The 20,022-nt window shown below is 43.5% G+C and overlaps 1 protein-coding gene across 5 annotated transcripts in view; it reads left to right on the top strand.

Moving 5' to 3' along the window:
* Window positions 1-19,580, top strand: part of SV2B (synaptic vesicle glycoprotein 2B) — a 158,788-nt gene extending 139,208 nt beyond the window's left edge. For all 5 annotated transcript variants that reach the window (XM_036931872.2, XM_036931874.2, XM_036931877.2 and 2 more), the window contains 4 exons: window positions 3,514-3,647; window positions 6,088-6,288; window positions 10,256-10,415; window positions 12,666-19,580. In XM_036931872.2, the coding sequence (XP_036787767.2) occupies window positions 3,514-3,647; window positions 6,088-6,288; window positions 10,256-10,415; window positions 12,666-12,849 (679 nt within the window). In that variant the 3' untranslated portion in view covers window positions 12,850-19,580. The remainder of the gene's footprint in view (window positions 1-3,513; window positions 3,648-6,087; window positions 6,289-10,255; window positions 10,416-12,665) is intronic.
* The last annotated feature ends 442 nt before the right edge of the window (window positions 19,581-20,022 follow it).

The following is a 20,022-nucleotide window of genomic DNA, read 5'->3' as shown; positions in this document are numbered from 1 at the left end:
CTGCGTCAGTTACTGTTCCCAAAGGCTAGGATTTTTATAAAAGAGACAGGATGAGATGTTGTGACTTCAGCATTTGAGCAGCCTTGAGGATAAAGAAAGCAGAGAGGAAGCTGGGTTTACAGGCAGATTCACGGAGGCACAGGAATGTGTGTCGTTGGGGAACCTCTTTGGCTGACATGGGCACCATAAAAACAGTCTATTTCTCCATGAAATAATATTTCCATGATTTGGAGAAGTAAGATGGCCATATCCTCAATCCACTCTTTTATTTCTTCTCAGGCTACGCACAGTAAAGGTACTTCTCATTTACAGAACCATGTACTAGAGCTGGAAAGAACCTTCTCCTCAATCCTATTTTAAAGACTTTTAAATGTAGGGCCATAGAGAAGAGACTTGCCTAAGATCTCTTGGTAAATTAAGCTCTGAAGCTGGACTCCACTCTTCATATTTTGGAGAATGGTATCAGAGGTAGGGTAACGACCCGATGACTACGTTAGGAGAATTTAAGAAGTTACAGAAAACACTCAGGCAAGACTTTCTGTTTCCTCCTTTCTTTAAGCCAATGAGGCCCAAATGTATTTTCTGATGTGAATGATCCTCTTATTTGTGCTTTGCTCTACCTCAGATCGGGACCTGATGTGAGGAAATGTGTGAGAGGCTAGGGGCCTAGGTCTTTTTGGAATCGGTCTGTTTCAGTCCACTGTACCCGAGAGGCTTATTATAGTAGGGCGTGTGCATAGAAGCTTTACAGAGCCATACCCTGTATTTACTTTCTCCATGAAAGGTGATATAACTTATGTGAAAGAGAATTCTCTCCTTTTTAGAAAGGGAAATTAACGGGTGTATGTAACATGCCTCTGTGTCTTTGCACATGCTGTTCCCTTTGCCTGGATGTTCCCTGCCTCCATGTCTGTGCTTGGATGGCTCGCCCCCTCACGCCTTTCCCAACCAGATCGCAAGTGCCCCAGTTTGAAGTGACTTTATAACCTACCACTATCTTGATAATTATCACAGTAAATTTTAATGATCAGTTTTCTTGTTTTATCTCTTCAGTTAGACTGAGTTTCTTAAGGGTGGTGCCATCAAGTCTGAAACACTTGTAGATGTGACTTTCCACACAGTTGAGAGTGGTCGGTGGGTCTCCGCTTTGGGCCTGAGGGTAACTGAAATAAAGTGTTTGGACCAGTAATTCTGCCACGGACTCTGGGTTGGCAGTGGCGTCTGTTTTCTCATAGGAGAAGCTCCGTAAGATACTTTGGCTAACTTTTCCTTTAGCCTTCGAACTCTCCTGATGAAGAATCTCGGACCAGTTCAGTATGTAAATTGGAGATCGAAGGAGATGATCGATATAAAGACTCATTAAACAAGCCTTGGCCCTTCCTCCTTTTATCCCTTCCTTTATAACTTTGGCTTTTTATAACTCACTTGGAGATACATTTTAAGGTCTGCCTGCATCACGCTCATCATGATTTATGGCTCTGCTTTCTCACCCACCCTTGGCAGAACATGAAGATACCACCGAGGGCCACACCAGCAGCCTATTACTGTATTAAAGAGAAGGGTGTGTTAAGAAAGGCAAAGCCTGAGGTAGTCTCCAGGAAGAGCTTTCTTGAGTAAACACACCCAGCGTAATGAATTACATTATAATTTTAAAACCAGAGACATCTTCCTGTAACAAAAGGCTTATCAATTAGTTGTTCCGTGGAAATCTGGGGAGCTCGGTGATAGCTTTTGGAGGTCCCTGTTTGAAAGTCTGTAGCAAATTTGGCCCTACGTAAAATAATCTGGGTTTCTAGACCAATGACTCCCACATTTTTAAAAGTGCTCCCTCTGGCATCTGCCTCTGGTGGTGACGATTCATGAGGTCTAGGTTGAAATGTAGGAAATTGCATCTTTCATAGTAGCCTCCCATTTTATTCTGATGCAGGTGGACTGGGGACCTCTCTTTGGAAGGCCTTTGCCCCGGCCTTCTTACTAGGGAGGAGGTCTTTTTGCAGAAGCTAATGACAGGTGGTGCTTGGTTAGGGTTCTGAGCAGAATACAACATAGCATGAAGGATAAGAGGAACTGGTCATCATATGTGGGCATGGACTGAATTCTCTGGTGACCCTGAGGGGGAGCAATGACCCTCAGCACCGTATTATGCATGGTAACTAGGCTACACTCAGTAAGTATTTGCTGGAGACTGGATCTGTGAATAAAAGAAAGGACAACTGAATGAATGGATAGGTTGTAATTCTTCACAAATGAAAATATATCCAGGGTTTTTCTAGCTTCAACGTTTGAGCATATTTGATAAATAGAATCAACAGAGGATGATGTTAATGTATGCCAGTAAACCGATTTTAATGTAATATTGTTCTTCCCTATTGGGCTTATGTAGGAATTGGAATAGTACAGTGACTCCCAGATACGGCTGCACCTCACAATCACTTAAGGTGTTTTCCTCCCTTCTTGTTCAATTTTAAGTGAAAAAGTAACATATATACTTTTTTATTAAAGGAAAAATTAATTTTGTATCATTCCTAACACCCCTGTTGCACCTTCCCAGGACCAACCACATCTACCAGGGTGAATTTTACTGTGTGTAAATTACAGCTTAACACAAAAAGGGAGTCCCAACAAATTTTTAAAGTGATAATAGCTATAACAAAGCTCAGATATACTCTGCAAGTATGGTCTATGCCTTTGGAGGATGTGCCATATCCTTTCTGAATTGTCACCTGCTGTGAACACTGGGCCACATTTGATTTTTTCCATTAAAAATATATCCTGAAGGTTGTACCATATTAAAACATATAGATCTACCTAATAGCTATAATGGCCACATGGTATTCCATTGTATGATGTCTACCTAACTACCTATTATCTGCCTAGTAATTCTTGTTATAATAAATGTTGCAATGAGCATCAGTGAATGTATCCTTCAGAATGCGTGAGCAGGCACATGTAGGGTCAGTCGTAAGAGGTGGTATTCCTAGATCAAAGGGATCACTTGAAATTTTGCAACATTGCTCCCCAAAGAGGCTGCACCAGTTATATTTTACCAACACTCTGAATGAAAGTATCTATTTCCTCACATCTTTGTTGGGGCACTTTTAAAAAAAGAAGATTCTCAGGCTCTCACAAATCGATTGCTTCCAAACCTTCCAAGATCAGCAGAGGGACCTGCATGTTTTTAAAACTCCTCACCAAGTGAGATGCTGTCACTCTTTTCGTTTCACACTGTGATTCTGATGCAACAGACCCGTGGACCTGCGTTTGGGAACCATCAGGCTGATGCACTGCCCCCCCAGTGGACCCAAACTAGACCCCAGCGTCCACTCTCCTCAAGTCCTCCCTCATTTAAAAACAAACAACTAAGAAGTGGGGAAGTAGTCTTGGCTGAAAATAATGTTTTTGCATCTTTTGGTTTGCAGTTCTCCTTTTTCTGCCTTTGTGCATTTTCCATTTTGGTTATAGGTCTCCTCTTCTCCTGGACGAATCACTCAGAGGCTAATATCTTTTCCACAGGTTCACAAAGATGTACTTTAAACATGTGCTCTTTGAGGACACATTCTTTGACGAGTGCTATTTTGAAGATGTTACATCTACTGATACCTATTTCAAAAATTGCACCATTGAATCAACCGTCTTTTATAACACAGGTAAGAACCTGGGCAAATGAACCAAACCGGTTGGTCATAAGCATTTGGAGCAATAAAATATTCACAGATATGAATGCTGAGCCTTAGGGGAGAGAAATGGGTTCTAGCCTCAGATATGGCAACGAATTAGTTGGAGGCATTTAATTTACCTGCATGTTTTATCACATTTAAAATGGAAACAGACCGTCCAGGTGAGCGTTTTGATTCTCATCAAGTCTGATGCTGTACACTATGGGTTTTTGGTAGGAACAAAGTATGACACAGATCAAAAAACAAACAAACAGCATTCCAGGTGGGCCGCACCTTATACATAGAGTGCATTCTTGAAGACCTTGCATAATTTGAAACTTGCAAAATTCAAGACTCATGTTCTCACAACAACAACAAAAAAGGGACAATTGCATCTTTTTAAGCTTTGTGCATGAAATGAGATAAGATATTTTAAAGGCATACTATTTCAGGTTTCCATGACTGAAGAAAAAAATCACAAACACTCCTTCCTCACTCCTTGTTACTTCTACTTAAAGCCTGATAAATTAATAACATACCAAGTGGAGTTGGAATATAAGGAAACTGAGCTCCACCACGGGCTTCACCTACATTGTCTCAAGTGGGAAATGTACTATTATCCCCATCTTATAGCTAAGGATCCTGAAGTGTCAGCAACTTGCCCAAGTCCACAGGTTGCAGGCGGACGGAGCTTGGATTCATTCTTCCGCCGTTTGGCTCCGCAGTCTGTGATCTTTCCACGGAACTACTTGCACTATGTCCAGATCAGTGCATTCTCTTTGGCATCAGTACCAAGGAATGGTTTATGCCAGAACACCTTTTTCCTCCATGATGTCAACCCCCAAAAGTTTCCATATCTGGTCTCCAAAATATCCCTCAATCTCTAAATAACCCATTATGGGATTTACCATCCTAAATTATTTTTTTAGCCTGAACCTTAAAAAATAAGAATGAGTTCTATACATTTGCTGTGTATCATCCAAACAGCATAGCTTTTATTTTCTTCTTTCAAGTTTTAATGCTGTCTCTTTGTTTGCATACACTTAACATGGGGATTTTGGCAACCAGCTGTAGTCGCGAAATGACCGAGCTTGGAAGCAATGGAGATGATCCAGCGTGTTGCTCCAGTTTTGTAGGTGGGAGTTCAGGGGGGTTAAGGAGGGTCAGCAGCAAGAAGGAACAAAACAGCAGTAGACTCATAGACACTGAAAGTGACTAGTGGCTACCAAGAGGGAGGGTCGTTACCAAGGGGGGGTTTGTGGGGGGGGGATAAAGGGGCACAATAATTCACAATCACAATATAAGTTGGTCCCCCATGGGGATGGTAGTACAGCATGGAGAATATAATCAGTGATTCTGTAACATCTTTCTATGCTAATAGTAACTGTACTAGAGGGGGTGAGGATTTAATAATGTGGGTAACTGTTGAACCACTGTGTTATACATCTGAAACCAATACAAGCTCGTATATCAACCATATGTAATAAAAAAAAACATTAATAAGGGGGTCAGCAGCAGAGCCAGTTTCCCAAACCCACATTTCCTGAGAGCCTATTTAATAATCTTTCTTTTAGAACAGTTGGTATTAGAAGGTGTCAGAAGACATGGGAATAGTTCCAAAGCAAATGATTTATATATTTTTTTAAAACTTAATTTTTTTTAGAGAAGTTTCAGTTTGCGATAAAAATAGAACAGAAGTACAGAGATTCCCATATGGCCCCGACCCCCCCATAGCCTCCCCCATTATCTACGCCCCCCATCAGGGTGGTACGTTTGTTACCATTGATGAACGCCCATTGACACATCGTAATCACGCAGAGTCCACAGTTGCATTAGGGTCCTTTCTTGGTGTTGCACATTCTATGCACTTGGGCGAATGCATGGCATGTATCCATGGCTGGAGCATCATACAGTGTAATTTCACTGCTCTAAAAATCCTCTGTGCTTCCTTATTCATCCCCTCCAGTCCGGAAACCACTGCGCAAATGGTTTTTGATTTGGAGAACGTTCACATTTCTCTGTGGGCTCTGGGCGGTCAGGTCAAGCTGGGCCTCATTCCCTTGTCTTCTGCTTCCTGTAAGGTGGGTAGCCCAGAGGAGTGGCCCAGCCACTGTGGTCCTCCGCGTTACCTCACTGATACAAACGGGGCTGTTACCTGGCTTGAGAAAGGATGTATTTAAACATGCCTCTCAGGGAATGTTCATTTCGTTTCCCCTTGCTGATAGGAAGTTGACCAGGTCACTCCATTTCCAGAGGTGTCTCTTTCCATCCATCCCCGGCCGCACAGCACCTTGACGTAGAGAATGTGTATTTGCCATGAGCTTGTGCAGCCTGCCCACGGAAGGGGCGCAACTTCATCCTTGCCTCAGCCCCAGTCTGTTCCCAGCCCCCATCCACTTTACATGAGCCAAACATTTCCTTCTCTCCCCAGACCTCTACAAGCATAAGTTCATCAACTGTCGGTTTATCAACTCCACCTTTCTGGAACAGAAGGAAGGCTGCCACATGGACTTCGAACAAGATAACGACTTCCTGATTTACCTCGTTAGCTTCCTTGGCAGTCTGTCTGTCTTGCCTGGGAACATCATTTCTGCCCTGCTCATGGATAGAATGGGAAGACTCAAGATGATGGGTGAGTTGATGAGGATGCCACACCTGTGCTCCCGGGGGTGCAGGCCTGCGTATGCAGATTATTAAGGCAGTAGAATTTTTTTTTCTTGAAGAAATCTTGCACAGGAAACCTAACAGGTGAGAGGAAACCTAACAGGTGAGATGGAATCTACTGGAGTTGGGCCAGGAGGCACATCTCTAAAGCCCCGAGACCTATGGCCCAGGCCAGGGACTCATCTTCTTTTCCCAACTGAGCAATTTTGTGACAACCACTTATTCTATTAGCATGAAGGATGTTAAAACTTCCTGCTCTGTAAGATTATTGTTAAGAAAAATACATCAAGTGCTCTTAAATGAGCGTTGGTTTCATTTGATGGGTTTAAGATGAATTGTGTTACTTATTATTATTGAATTGTCATAACACTTTGGGCTTTGGAGTTGAACAGACTCATTTGGAATCCTATCACCTACAGGCTGTTTGACTTTGACCGTGTTCCTTTTCTTTTCCATGCCTCAGTTTACTTATCTATAAGATGAGGATACTGGTAATGAGCTGGTGGGGTTTTCTAAGGGTTGAACATAATGTACCCAAAGCATCTTATAGTGCGTGGTGCGCTGTAGGTTCTCAAAAATGGTAGCCAGATCCATGTGTGCCTTGCTTCATTCCACTAGGACTTGTAGTGTTTTGATGTAGGAATACATGCCATGCATGGTACATAAGAAACAAAATGTATGCACCCAGGGCCAGTAAAAATATGTGCTAGACCATGAGTGGGGCCAGGAGAAGGGGACAGTATCTAATCAACACACCATGAAGGATCTGCCGTAGGGATGTACCTGATAAGAAAATTAATATCAACTCCCTGCAACAAAGCTCAAAGGGAAACAAAATAAATCAGAGTCATTTCATCAGAGAAGAGCACACTGATCTGGTTTTCATGGGAAGGGAATGTTTTCCTGGCGTTTGACGCATATCAGATACTGTTATTATAAACAGTAGTATGAATATGCAGAATGGTGAACTCCAAGGAATGGCTGTGACTTCAGCCTTTGCATCCGGTGATGAGGATGGGGTCATCTTGCAGGCGTGGCAGACTGGTTAGACCTGGGAAAAGGACAGTGGCTTCCTAACTTCTGTAATACCATGTCCGGCACGGTGCCTGCCTGAGAGCTGCCACCCAGGAACGCTGCTGAACTGGCCGGAACCCGAGAAGGTGGCCTCTTCCCGAGATCAGCCTGAGCACCAAGCTTTGAGCAGAGGGTGGAAAAGCCCAGGGGGCCATCTCAGCCAACCTTTGCCTTCTGAATCTGCACAACTCCCTTGATCCCTCTGAGCCTCTGTTTCAAATTCTGTTTGCGCCAATGAGATAAGGCATGTAGACACGTGACCCTTCTGCCACTCTGTCACTGGCTTTTTGAGTCCCGGGGTCACACAGTGAATTGCATGACCAGGTCCTGGAGCAGTGAGGAAGCGCTTGGGAAGTAGTATCTGCAAGAGGTGGGTGGGCACCGGTGTGAACGACAGTGGCCCGTTGCCAGCGACCAGCTGCCGGTGACTGCCACACGGAAGCAGAGGGCAGGCTGGCACAGGGGGCAGGCAGGGCTGGGGGAGAATGGACGTCTTTTTCTTTGCCATTGAAGGCTTTCTTGGCATCATGAATGTATCCCAGATCCAAATTGATTTCTATAGGGCTAAAGAAAGGCATTCTCCCCGAACTGGGTATCTGGAACATAGTTACCATTCTTTATATCTTACCCTTTTATTAACGTCTGTATTTCATTCCTGAGCCAGATGAAGCCCTCAGACAGTGCCTACTTTGTATCTTTAGTAAAAGGCCTGGCAGGCAGTGGATCAATGGCAATATTCCTGATGCACAGTAACTACCAGATGCTCCATAAATCCCTCTGGGGGTGACCTGTTTCCCGGGCCCCTGAAGCATCTGCTGGAGCGTGATGTGTCCTGCCGGTGCACTGCTCTCTTTCCAGGGAAGAAGTGGTGTCCTGCTAACAACAGAGTAGAAGTTTCTAATGAGGCTGTTCTTCCTTATTTACTAATTTAATAAAACTTAATTTAAGCAGCACTTATTCTCTGCCAGGCTGTGCAGTGGGCAATGGAAATACAGCAGTAATGGGCCCAGACAGCATCCTTGTGCTTAAGGAGTGGATGATCCTTTGGGAGAGACAGACGTAAATGAGACATTTCATGTAACTAACACTTAGGAAGTGCTTATTATAGCTCAGGCTCTGTCCTAAGAATTTTGTAAATATTAACCTATGGAACACTTACAGTGAGGCTGTGAGGCAGATACTGTTTTTTTTATCAACATGTAATGGATGGGGAAAGTGAGATAGCACAAAAGGTTAAGTGACTAGCTTAAGGTCACACAGATGAAGCTGGGCTTTGAACTTGGGTCTCTCACTTGCAAGGGACTAAGGATTATGAAAGGGGAAGTAGGCCAGAGCGACCTAGAGCAAGAAGCCCTAACATAGATGCAGGGTCAGTTCCCTATCACTTGACTTATCTGATGATAATATTTTGTAGTCAACAAATACTTGTCAACATTTATTGTAAGCCAAGCCCACAGCTGGCTACCTTGAGGGAGGCATGCATGTACGTGATATTGCTCTCAGGGCACTCGTGGTCCAGTAGAGGCCGGTCTCCTCCCACCCAGTTCTCTCTTAGCTGTTTGGAAAGAGGTTACCAGGCTACCTGACCCCAGCTGTCGCTCCCCAGAATCAGCAGACTTCGAGCAGACGGTTACCCCTTCCCAGCTCATCAGCAGGTTCGGCACCAGTCTTGGTGGTCCAGGTCCAGCATGAGATTCCAGGGAGAGGTTCCCCCAGGGAGGCCTTGTTGGTGAGGCCAGGCCAGCCTTCTGGCTTCTTGGGGACCAGGGAACCACCCACCCTCAGGGTCCTGGGGCCTGCTGGGGACTCTTGGCCTTTGCCCCAGCTGGTTGTTTGGGTCCCACTTTAACTTCCTTCCTGCTGGCTGTTTCCACTGCATTGCCAGCCATACTCCTTGTCCTTGCCCTGCGCGTCCGCTGCAGAGTTCCCAAGCTCCTCTGGGCTGGATGTATTGGATTTCAGCAGGGTCTGACACAGCCTTCTTTCAGTGGGATCTCTTATCATTAACTCCTTCAGCCAGAGTCCTGATAGGAACAAGAATCCACCCAGACGGTTCTAGAGGAGAAACTTTATTGATAGGGTGGCTTTTAGAGGTAGGGTTACGGTTATGGGGACAAATAAGGCAGATGAGGCACCCAGATACTAGCAAGATTGGGTAGCAGGTGCCACCTCTAGGGCTGTAGGGACGGAGGAGAAAATAGCAGTAACAGAGCCCAGTGAGAGCTGAGCCACGGACAAGGCACCTGGAAGGAACTGCAGTCCTGGAGGGATGCAGCCATTGCCAGAAAAGGGCCTACAAAACAGGACAGGAGCTGGGAAGAAATATACCAACTCCTTTCTCCTCCCAGCTGACAAGGAGCCCCATGTATGCAGTCCATGGGGGTCAGTTTCCTGGGGCACAGAGCAGGGCTGAGAAGGGCAGTGGAGATGGGCATAAATGGAGAATAACCAGCAGGGTCCTTCTGCAGCTGTTTACAGTTATGTTCCCAATAGAATCAAGCTCCTGAGAATGGAGTTTCTAGACACTGATGTATCTCAGGCACCTCGTACAATGTCCAGCCCATGACAGATTCTCAGCCAATGCCTCCTCTGCCTTCCCAGTTATTCTGGACTGGACAGCACTGCAGAGGGAGAATTTAAGAGTCCTTCCCAGAGCTGACCCTGGTGCCATGACCCTGTAGAAGGTTCTAGTCCCATGGCTGGGGCACCATGTGGGGCTTCAGGCTGTGCTCTCTCCATGTAGAGATGGACCTACTACAGGGGTATCTGTGCAGATGGGAGAAGGGGCAAGCCCTTCAGGTGACAGTCTTGTCCCGGACATGGGCTTCATGTTTCTTTCTGCCCTTGACCTCCCTCTGCAGGTGGCTCCATGCTGACCTCAGCTGTCTGCTGCTTTTTCCTGTTTTTTGGCAACAGTGAGTCCGCGATGATCGGCTGGCAGTGCCTGTTCTGTGGGACCAGCATTGCTGCCTGGAATGCTCTGGATGTGATCACGGTGGAGCTGTATCCCACCAACCAGAGGTCAGTTCTTCCTGGGGCTTCCCCCTGGGACTTGTTTGGACGTCTTTGGCCAGAAATCTACTTGCCCCAAGATCCTCCGCCCCTGCCATCTTGGACTTCCTGGTGTTCCATGGACCAGATGTGTTTTAGGGTGTTGAGTTTCATCTGCATGGGAGCTGGTATAGACCTGGAAGTAAGCAGGCTGAGGCTTGATAGGGTGGCAGAGATGGCAAGATGCAAGGCACCAGGGTAAACCACATCCAGGAGAGAGGAATGGGGGTGAGACCGTATGGGGCATGCGACCCAAAGACAGGTTAACTGAGGCCTGCCAATGGAAGATAAAGAGAAAGCTGGGGAATTAGAAAAATGGAGGATGGAGGAGAGACAGAGAGAGAGCATGGGGTGGGAATGAGGCATGATGGTCTTGGGCTTTTGCAGAGAATGAGGCAGGGCTGCTCAGGGTTTATCAAGCCATATAGGAAGAGGCCTTGTTTAAAGGCATATGGTCAAGGCCATTACTTGGCAGTTATTTCTCCTCTTGGAGGGGGACTTGTGAATTTCAAGATAGCAGATAGGTGGCCCTGTGTCCGAAAGGAATGTGAAGGGGCATGGAAGGCAGGTAAATGCAATTCTGCAAAAATACCTTAGTGGTCGTCCCAAAATTGATGACACAGGTATTCAGTTATAGGCAGCTATGGAAAGCACAGCTTACCATACTTAGAGCCCCTCTCCCCTGAACCAGGAACTTCTAAGTTTTACAAAAGAAAAGAGGAGGAAATACCACCATTTCAATAGCATGTGATGTCACCTCTAGGAAGACAAAGAGAATTAACTGAAGAGGTGGCTAGAAACAATAAAATAGTTTGGTAAGGTCATCAGTAATAAACCTAAGTTAATAATGTATAGATTTAAAAATGTATCAAAACATTAAAATAAAATCAAAATCCATTTAATAGCAGGATTATAAAATATCTAGGAATCAATTTGATAAGAAAGGTGAAACACTTATTTGAAGAAAATCATAAAGCTTTACTAAGAGACATAAAGGAAGAGAAATATATGTCAAAATATACCTTCCTGAATTCTAAGAAGATTTAATTTTACACGAAAGTCAAATATTCTTTAGTCTTCCTCTAACTTAAAAGAGCCCATTCAAAATTCAATGAAAAAATTTTCCCCCTCTGGGAACTTGAAAATTTTATTCTGAAGTTTATCTGAAAAAATATGCAGGTGCCAATATCCAAGAAAATTCTGAAAATGAAAAGATTGGGATTGGGGACCGGTGATTATAAAGGTATAGTGTGGTACGGTTATAGAAAACAATCTAAAAAGAATTTAAAATACAAAATACAGTCATATTCTTAATAATGTGGTGTGAAAAAGAAACATTTTACTTCAGTGGGGCAAAAATAATGCTGGGAATACTGACTCTGTGTATAGACGGTGTCCAGAAAAGAGAGATGGTTAGTCATAGTTGTCACTGGGAAGTGTGCTGAGGGTTTAGGATTAGGGTTCCCCTGGGGATGACAGAAACCCCAGATCAGTGCGGCCTTAGGAAGGTAGACATTTTATTGTAATGCCCTGCAGAAGTCCAGACCAGGTACCGTAGGCTTTCTTTGTTGTCCTGCCTTTCATGACCTCATCCAGAGTCTAAGATGAGACCACCTACTTTGCAGGAAGCAGGATGGAAGGAGAAAGGATGAAAGGGACGGAAGAAAAGGACCACTCATGACATCTCTCTAAGGAAGTTTCTTGGGAGCTCCAACTTGCACTTACATTCCATTGGCCAAAACTTAGTCACATGGCCAGACTCAGAAACAAGGGAGTCTGGGAAATGTAGTCTTACATTGGAAGAAATGCTGTTTAGGAACACCTAGCTGTCTCTGCTGCAAGAGGGTGTGAGGTGTTATTAAGGGAGAAAACTTACCTTTCTGCTGCTTCCTTCTTCATTCTGTCAGTATTTCACAATACTCATTATTACCTCTGCAAATTTCAAAAAGAGATATTTGAAAAGAAAAAGAAACGAGTTTGAAGGAAATATTCCAAAATGTTAACAAGTGGTGATTGCCGTTCAATGGTGAGGTTACATATTCTTTCAGCTTTGGTGATTCTGTATTTTCAAATGTTACTTGTCCATTTAGGGGAAAAAATTCCCTCCCACACGTTCACTATCCCTTCCTCACAACAAGGAGAAGAAATAATCCCATCCCACTCATTTAAGGAGGTCTAGTTTGGGCTTTCAGAATGATTTATTTTCTTCTTCTTTCACAGGGCAACGGCCTTTGGCATCCTCAATGGATTATGCAAATTTGGAGCTATCCTGGGAAACACCATCTTCGCTTCTTTTGTTGGGATTACCAAAGTGGTACCCATCCTTCTGGCTGCCACTTCTCTCGTTGGGGGTGGCCTGATTGCTCTTCGGCTGCCAGAGACTCGGGAACAGGTCCTGATGTGAACAACCTATGGGGAAAGGAAGTGTTGGAAGAACCTTGTCCAGGAACCTTAAATACACCCATACTTCCTGTCTGTCACCGTCCTGAGGACACCTGGATAGCACAGGAGGAGACGCTGATTTTGTGGCTGTTAGTTTAAGACCCATTTCAGTTGTCAGTATGTCTGTAACTCAGGTGACTGATTGGAGGTGTCCTGAGCCACCCTTAGAATCACAGAGCTCAGTGGTTGGCTTCAAGTCTCCCCAGCCCAAGGCAGGAGGAGGATAGTACCCTCCAGTGGGTGCACACAATAAGCAAGGAGTGTGTATTTCCCCAAGTGAGGTGCAGGGACTTATTTGCATTTCAAAATGAATTTGAGAGTGAGAAACACTCAAGCTCCTCCATAAGTTTCCTCAGAGCCCCCAGTGACCTAGCAAATTGATTTGGTAGGAAATCAGAGTCATCGTATGAGTATCAGGCTATGAATATTGAAATACAGTATACATATATTTTTACATTGAATATCACCCATCCTAGTTTCCATTTGAAAATTGGCACAATAGCATTGAAGATACTCTGATATAGGAAAACCAAATATTTTAGCAATATCTATAGAAATCTAGTTTCCCGCTCAACTGTCTGTTGAATTTTCCATGATGATTAGGTGGTAAATTCAAGAATGATGTTTACTTCTGTTTTGATCTATTCAGAGAAACAGAATGTTTTTGGTATTCTGTAAATTACTTTGTACACAACTGTATTTGGACTTAATTTGCAGAGATAGTATCTGCAAATATTTGCCAGCATTGAAGCCATATTTTGGGAGGACTTGGTGTTTCAGGTTCTGGGAAATTGGATCTGATGGCATGAAATGCAAGCACAATTTCTTATAGCCATTTAACTTGCTGTCGGGAGGGTGCACTTAGCAAACTCACGTTGTACAGTTCATTTAATCCAGGCACTTTTCTTTGTGTAGGTGGAGCAGTTATTTCTCTCTTTTACACAGATCACTTGAAACTCATGAGCACTGTCCTCAATACTGGCGTTTGACTTTGCCGCACACCCAGACACACTATGAGGTTCTGGAGGCAAGAACAAAACACGGTGGACAACAGGGGTGATCGAGGGAGACAAGGAGAAGGGCAGCCATAGTTCTTCAAAGTGTAAATTTTTTTGTTTTGTTTAGCAGTAAAATATGTTCCATATTTGTGCTAATGGTCAGGTTCCATGAGAAGTCTATACTCTGTGTCTTGGTGATGAGCTTTGGAAGCAGATGGCTTGGAAGTTAGGGGGTGTAGTGGATGTCAAATGTGTTTCCTTCCAAGAGAGCTCTTTCCTGAGATGCTGTTTGGAAGAGGAACGGGCGTGGGGTGGGGTGTGGAACCTAGACAGACGGCTCTGATGGGGTCAGCAGTAGATGGAAGTCTTGACCACTTAGAAAAGGAACAATGTTTCATCCACTGGAACTTAGCATGGGAGTGGCAGTGAGCTGTGGGCTCCTGCCCCTGAAGGTAACTGGCTGAGGCCAGGTGAACACCAGTTGGCAAGAACTGCTGGTTTGAGGTGATTCGCAGAGCTCTCAATGCTGTGAAGTGTCCCACTTTCCCTACCAGAGATCTCCAAAAATTTAAACAGAACAATGATGGCTGTGCTGAGTGTTTTCTGTTTTGGAGACATGCTTAAGTCCTGTGACAGCTTCAGAAAATCTTTCTGTTATTCTCTGAAGTAACAGGTAGACAGCAGGAAAGAGTAAATTTATAACACTTTTCTACCCTGGATTTGAAATCAGTTTTAATGGTTAAAATGTTTATTCTCCTTCTTTTGTCCCCGACATCTTTAGTCACTCTTTTTTTTTTCTGCACAGGGAAGGAAGACACATCAGCTCTGAGTTGACGCCCTATTTTCCTCAAATATATAAATATACCATTGTGTATTAGTTTCTCTCAGTGTTTTGTAAGAATTACCTAACATAAGCTCTATGTCAGTAATGAGAAGCCCAATGTAATATAGCTGTAATATACTTTCCATATTCTTATGACATGAAATAGAGTGGCTAGGTTCATATAAGAGAATCGTGTAAACCTGGGATTACCCCATCCCTTATGACATTATTCTTCACCGGGATACTACAATTCAGTGAGCAGCTACTATATCAGAAATTTACAAGGCAGTTAGAGTCTACATTTCTAGTTAAGATGGATCTTATAAATCTAAGACCTGATTAATTTTTGAGTGTTGAGGTGGCTGCAATAATTCTGGGGTGAACTCCACCTGATTTTCAAGCTCTAACTTCTGCATTATCTTTCTAGCTGCTTAAACCAGCAGTCTAACTGGCCAAGGGCAATTCCCATTTCATCCATCACTTGGGCCTTTGCAAAGCGTGCAGCCATGCTTTGCAACCTTTCTCCTTGAAGGATTGTCTGGCACTGGTACCTGACCACTTCTTAAATGCTGTCATTTCTGCTGAGACAAATGTTTCTTTAAAAATAGTCTCTGTGACAGGTCATTGGGGGATAATGTACATTCCTGGCCAGACACTTTTTTTTCATTTCACGTTCTACCCTGAGAAACTCCTTGATGGCATCCGTGGAGATTAAAAGATGAGGCTCCTGTTCATTGAGCAAATCTGTTCACAGTTCATGATGTATTTTATGATACCCAGTTTGGGAGTACTTCCTTTTAATAGTCTCAACTGTACTGTGTCATCTCTTGTGCTGATATTTGATCTCCTGTTTTACTGGAATAATTAGTGAAAGGGCTGTGCCCCTTTGTGACATTTATAGCACATGAGCCCGAGGCCATATAATAAATAACCCCATTCCCAGGATTCTCTGGTACCTTGTATTAGTTCATTAAAATCATAATAAAAATAATTGTAAGCAAACCTTCAAGACTTGAGGCTAGAGATTATTTCTAGACATAAAGGGCTCTTCTGGATTCCTAAACTGATTATATTGTGGGGGAATATTGTGAATCCCTTCTCAACTTTCTTTTTTGCATGTAGGGACGTTGAGAGGTTAAATGAAGCAACCAAGGTGACATGGTGCTAGGAGTGGGTTACAAGGCCTGCAGTGACACTCTGTCTTGTGTTTCTGGACCAGTCTCTCCTTCACTGACACCCAACTGCAGGGAGTCCCATCTAGTCTCTGGGGGATGGGACAATGCAACTGACATTCCCTGAGCCATTCATTGGAAACACACTTGAGTATTTTACCCAGAGTAAGTTGGAAGGATCAGTATAAATATGAAAAGTTTAGAATGTATTCATCCATTTAATCATTCATTCATTCAACAAATCCTAGCTCCTTCTGTGTGCCAGTCTCTGAGCTCAGCTCTGGGGATCTAGTGGTGAAAAAACTGGCCACAGTTCCTACCTCCTGCCTCCTCCTACTTACAGCAAGTGGGCAGGATGGGTGTTCAGTTGGCAATAACAGTGAAGTGCAGTGATCTCATAATCAGTCAAACCTTTTGATTGTAAGAGGATATTCTTATTTGTTTGCCAGTCAGCTGTGGGCATCTGAATGTGGTTGCCCTCTCCGGTTCCTCTCTTCCTCAAGGAACATGCCAATTTCTTATCTTTATAAACCAGGTAAGGGAAGATATACCTGTTCATTTTCTACAGAGCTTAATCAATTCCTACTTAAATCCAAGTGCCAGAAAGTTCTATGTGGAAAAAGGGATGGGAGCGGGCAGGCATTGGTTTAGTGGGCAAAGCTCCCAGGAGCCCTGGGAAAGGTGTTATCCTTTCACCCTTTATTTTTCTAGGGAGCTTCTGAATGCACACTGACATAATATTTTGGGATTTAGTTAGGATTAGGATGGATGGAATATAACTGAAAACCCAAACAAGCAGGTTTAGAATACATGTATATTAAGTTCAAAGTTTATTTCTCTCTCATATAAAAAATCAGAAGGAAAGAAAGCCATGGCTAATATGGATGTTTTTGATCTGCTTTTTGGGAACAGACTCCTGCCTTTAAACTCCTTAACTTTTAGTGTACAGTTTCCATCATGGAGGCTGCCTCTTGGACTGAGGTGGCTGTTGGAGCACCAGTCCTCGCATCCACAATTCAGGCAGAAAGCAAAGGGACTGAACATCTCAGCGAGCCAGCCTCCCTTGAAACTAACTGCTCTCCTGGACGCCCCTTCCAGTTGCTTGCACATAAGTATCATTGACCTACACTTGTTTTGGGGGAGGCTGAGAAATGTGGCATTTACCTGACAATATTGCCACCCTCTTCCGGATTGAGGATCTTGGTACTAAGGGAGAAAGGGAGGAAGGATTGGTGGATCATGCTTCTTAAACTTCAGTGTGTATGAGGATCACCTGGAGAGGTCACACTGCGGGGCCCCACCCCTATATGGGGTGGGGGGGTCTGACATTTGCATTTTTACACAGCTCCCAGGTGATGTGGCTGGTGTCTGTCCTTGGGCCATATTTGGAGTGGCACTGACAGCCTACCAATCTGATTTGTTGGGGAATCTTTTTAAATCCAGCCCAACCAGAAACTCACAGAAAAGAAAAGCTAGCAGAAAAGCAAGCAGCCCATGAAAAATGATCATCATTTTCCTAAAGTTCAGAGGCAGTCAAGCCGTGTCAGTGCATCACTAACTAAAGACTGTGCATGAGAATATTCCCTTCACTGCTTGGTTTCTCTCAGGCCTTGTCCTTGTGAACCCATGCCTGCTGGTGGGCCTCTGATAACCTCTTACACTTAGCAGAGGGTGCACGCCCTTTCACCTGGGAGTTGATGAGCTCTGTTTTACCCATTTCCACATGCTAATGATTTTTACAGACACAAGTACAGTTATGGTACATTGTAATCCATTAGGCCTTATAGTGATACTCTCTGATCTTAAAAGCTTTTTCGTACCTGGGAATGCACAGAGGGTAATAAAGACATAACTATGTGTAAACCTGACTTGCTGACAGTCAACTTGAAAACTTGGACTTGGCTTGGAAGTGGTGAACAGCTTTCTCCTTTAGGTAAGAGAAAGGCAGAGCGGGATAAATTCCTCAACTTAGACCTCATTCAGCACGTTTTTGCAGAATGACTACCATTTGTCCTATGCTCTACTGGGTTGCTGCCTCTTAGGGTTCTTCCCCTGTCCAAAGCTTTGTGCTTTTATAGATGGCTGCATTCTGTTTAGGCACAGCCCTAAGAATAGTTTGGAAGCAAATCACACTGAGCCTTTGCATGAGGCAAGTATAGAGCACATTGTATTTAATTTGCAGAGGCATGGTGGGAAAACTTATATGCATGTTTTTTCTGACAGCAGTGAAGTTTCCAAAAAAGATTAATGATGAAATTAAGCAGAGATTAGAGCTATCCACAAAGGTTAAGTGGAGAAATAAAAGTTATAGTCGTTGTTAATTACAGAATGAGAATGAGCACAGGGGATCTGCTTAGCAAGACCACGATACACCGTCTGGAAGGTTCAAGCCATGAACTGGGGAGTGAGGAATCCTTGTCCTCTCACCACACACACTTAGCTCTTCATTCACTTTTAGTTAATTGCTGGCTTAAAATATTTTAAATTTCAGAGCCCATCAAGATGTATTCCTTTAGAAAGCAAAGGTTTTCCAGGAGCTGTCCTCTAGCCAAGCTGATGTGGCCACCACGTCTGATAACTCCAGCTAGGGAGATCTGCTTAATCAGTGGGTGCTGCTGAGAAAGCCGCTCAAAACCAACTGTCCTGTCCTCCACTTCTTACATACAATACAGAATCTCAGTGATTCAGATTTTTCTATGTCAGAGTTTGTGATTTCAATAGGCTGTGAAGAAAAAGGCCTGTGAAAGTACCTTTCCAGGAAAATTAGACGTTGGACTATCTCGCAAAGGAATGCTTAAAAAATGCTTAGGAAAACAAGTGGTAGGCAGCAATCGGTGAACAAATCACGAGTGACTCTTATTTATTAAAGTGTTTCTCTCAAGGAATGACAGAGCCAATTCTATCCACCTTAAAAATATTTGAAGAGGGTACCACTAAGCTTTTTGAAGTATGTTTTACAATACCATTTCTTTCCAATTTGGAGTTGGTTTGGATGTGTCAAGAAAACCCAGCTTTAACAAAATGTTAGGAGGGAATTCCTGATAGCTGATTTGCTGGTATTTGTATCAGTGCTTTTAATAAGGATAATTTTCAAGACCTACAATCTACATATTTTACAGTGGAAATATCAAGCTGTAAACTGAAACTTTGCAATCAGAATCTAGGTAGTACATCGCTGAGATGTGTTAGAACTTAGGCTGTAACATGAAAAGGGGGAAAAAGGTATTTTATATGTAGTCCTATATAGACAGCGTGCAGCTAGTCAGTTTAATTGATGATTTTGAAAGCTCAACTTTTGAAAATTACATTTTAGGGAAGAAAGATGGAGCTATTGTTGTGTACCAAAAAAGGCCCCAAATCATATAAATGTGAAAATAATTTTATTGTTTAATATACACGCTATGGATTAGTCAGTTTTGATTTGGGCTTATTTTCACACAAGTGACAAAAATCTAAAAGATAATTAAACATTTTAAAGTGTGAAATATTTACTGAGTCGTTAAACACACCATTCTGCTACATTTCAAAAGGTCAAACATTGGAAATAGCTGATCCATGGATTTCTGGTTTCAGGAATAGAGACGTACTTAAGGTCACTTTTCTGCATGCAATTTCGTCCCAGGTTTTGGGTCCACCTGACTCCTGGAGGTCCTCAACCCCAACAGGCAGAGAGAGTGGCTCTGTTTCTTGTTATTCTCTGTTCTTGTAAATAGAGCAGGTTGAGGTATTAGGAAGAACATTTCTCAAGTTTGCTTGTCCATATTTCCCTACTGATTTATGCTTATGGATCCTTTTTTCTTTTCTATTTCAAAATAGTAGGCTAAATTCAGAAAGTCCAAACTAAGCCTCAGGCTCCAAGGGGCAATGCTGGGGGCTTATGAGGTTCTGTTCTCTGTGGCGGGAGGGGAACCTAGAGATGGCCCATTTTTGAAGAGCGATCAGAAGTTTCCAGATGTGGGTGTGACTATTCATGGTCTTCCCTGAATGTCTGACCCATGGTTTTGACTCTTCAGCTACTTGTATAAACGTGGCGATCTCAGCCTTTTGACTGGACGGGACACTTCTAGCTTTTCAGACACGAGGGGTTGATGATAATGCCCACAAAAGCCATTTGCTCCTAGAACGATGGTGTCTGCGAGCAA

This window comes from Manis pentadactyla, chromosome 18 (genome assembly GCF_030020395.1).
Source record: "Manis pentadactyla isolate mManPen7 chromosome 18, mManPen7.hap1, whole genome shotgun sequence".
NCBI lineage: Eukaryota > Metazoa > Chordata > Mammalia > Pholidota > Manidae > Manis > Manis pentadactyla.
The sequence above is the reverse complement of the archived record's forward strand: the minus strand, read 5'-3'. Positions and strand labels throughout refer to the sequence as shown.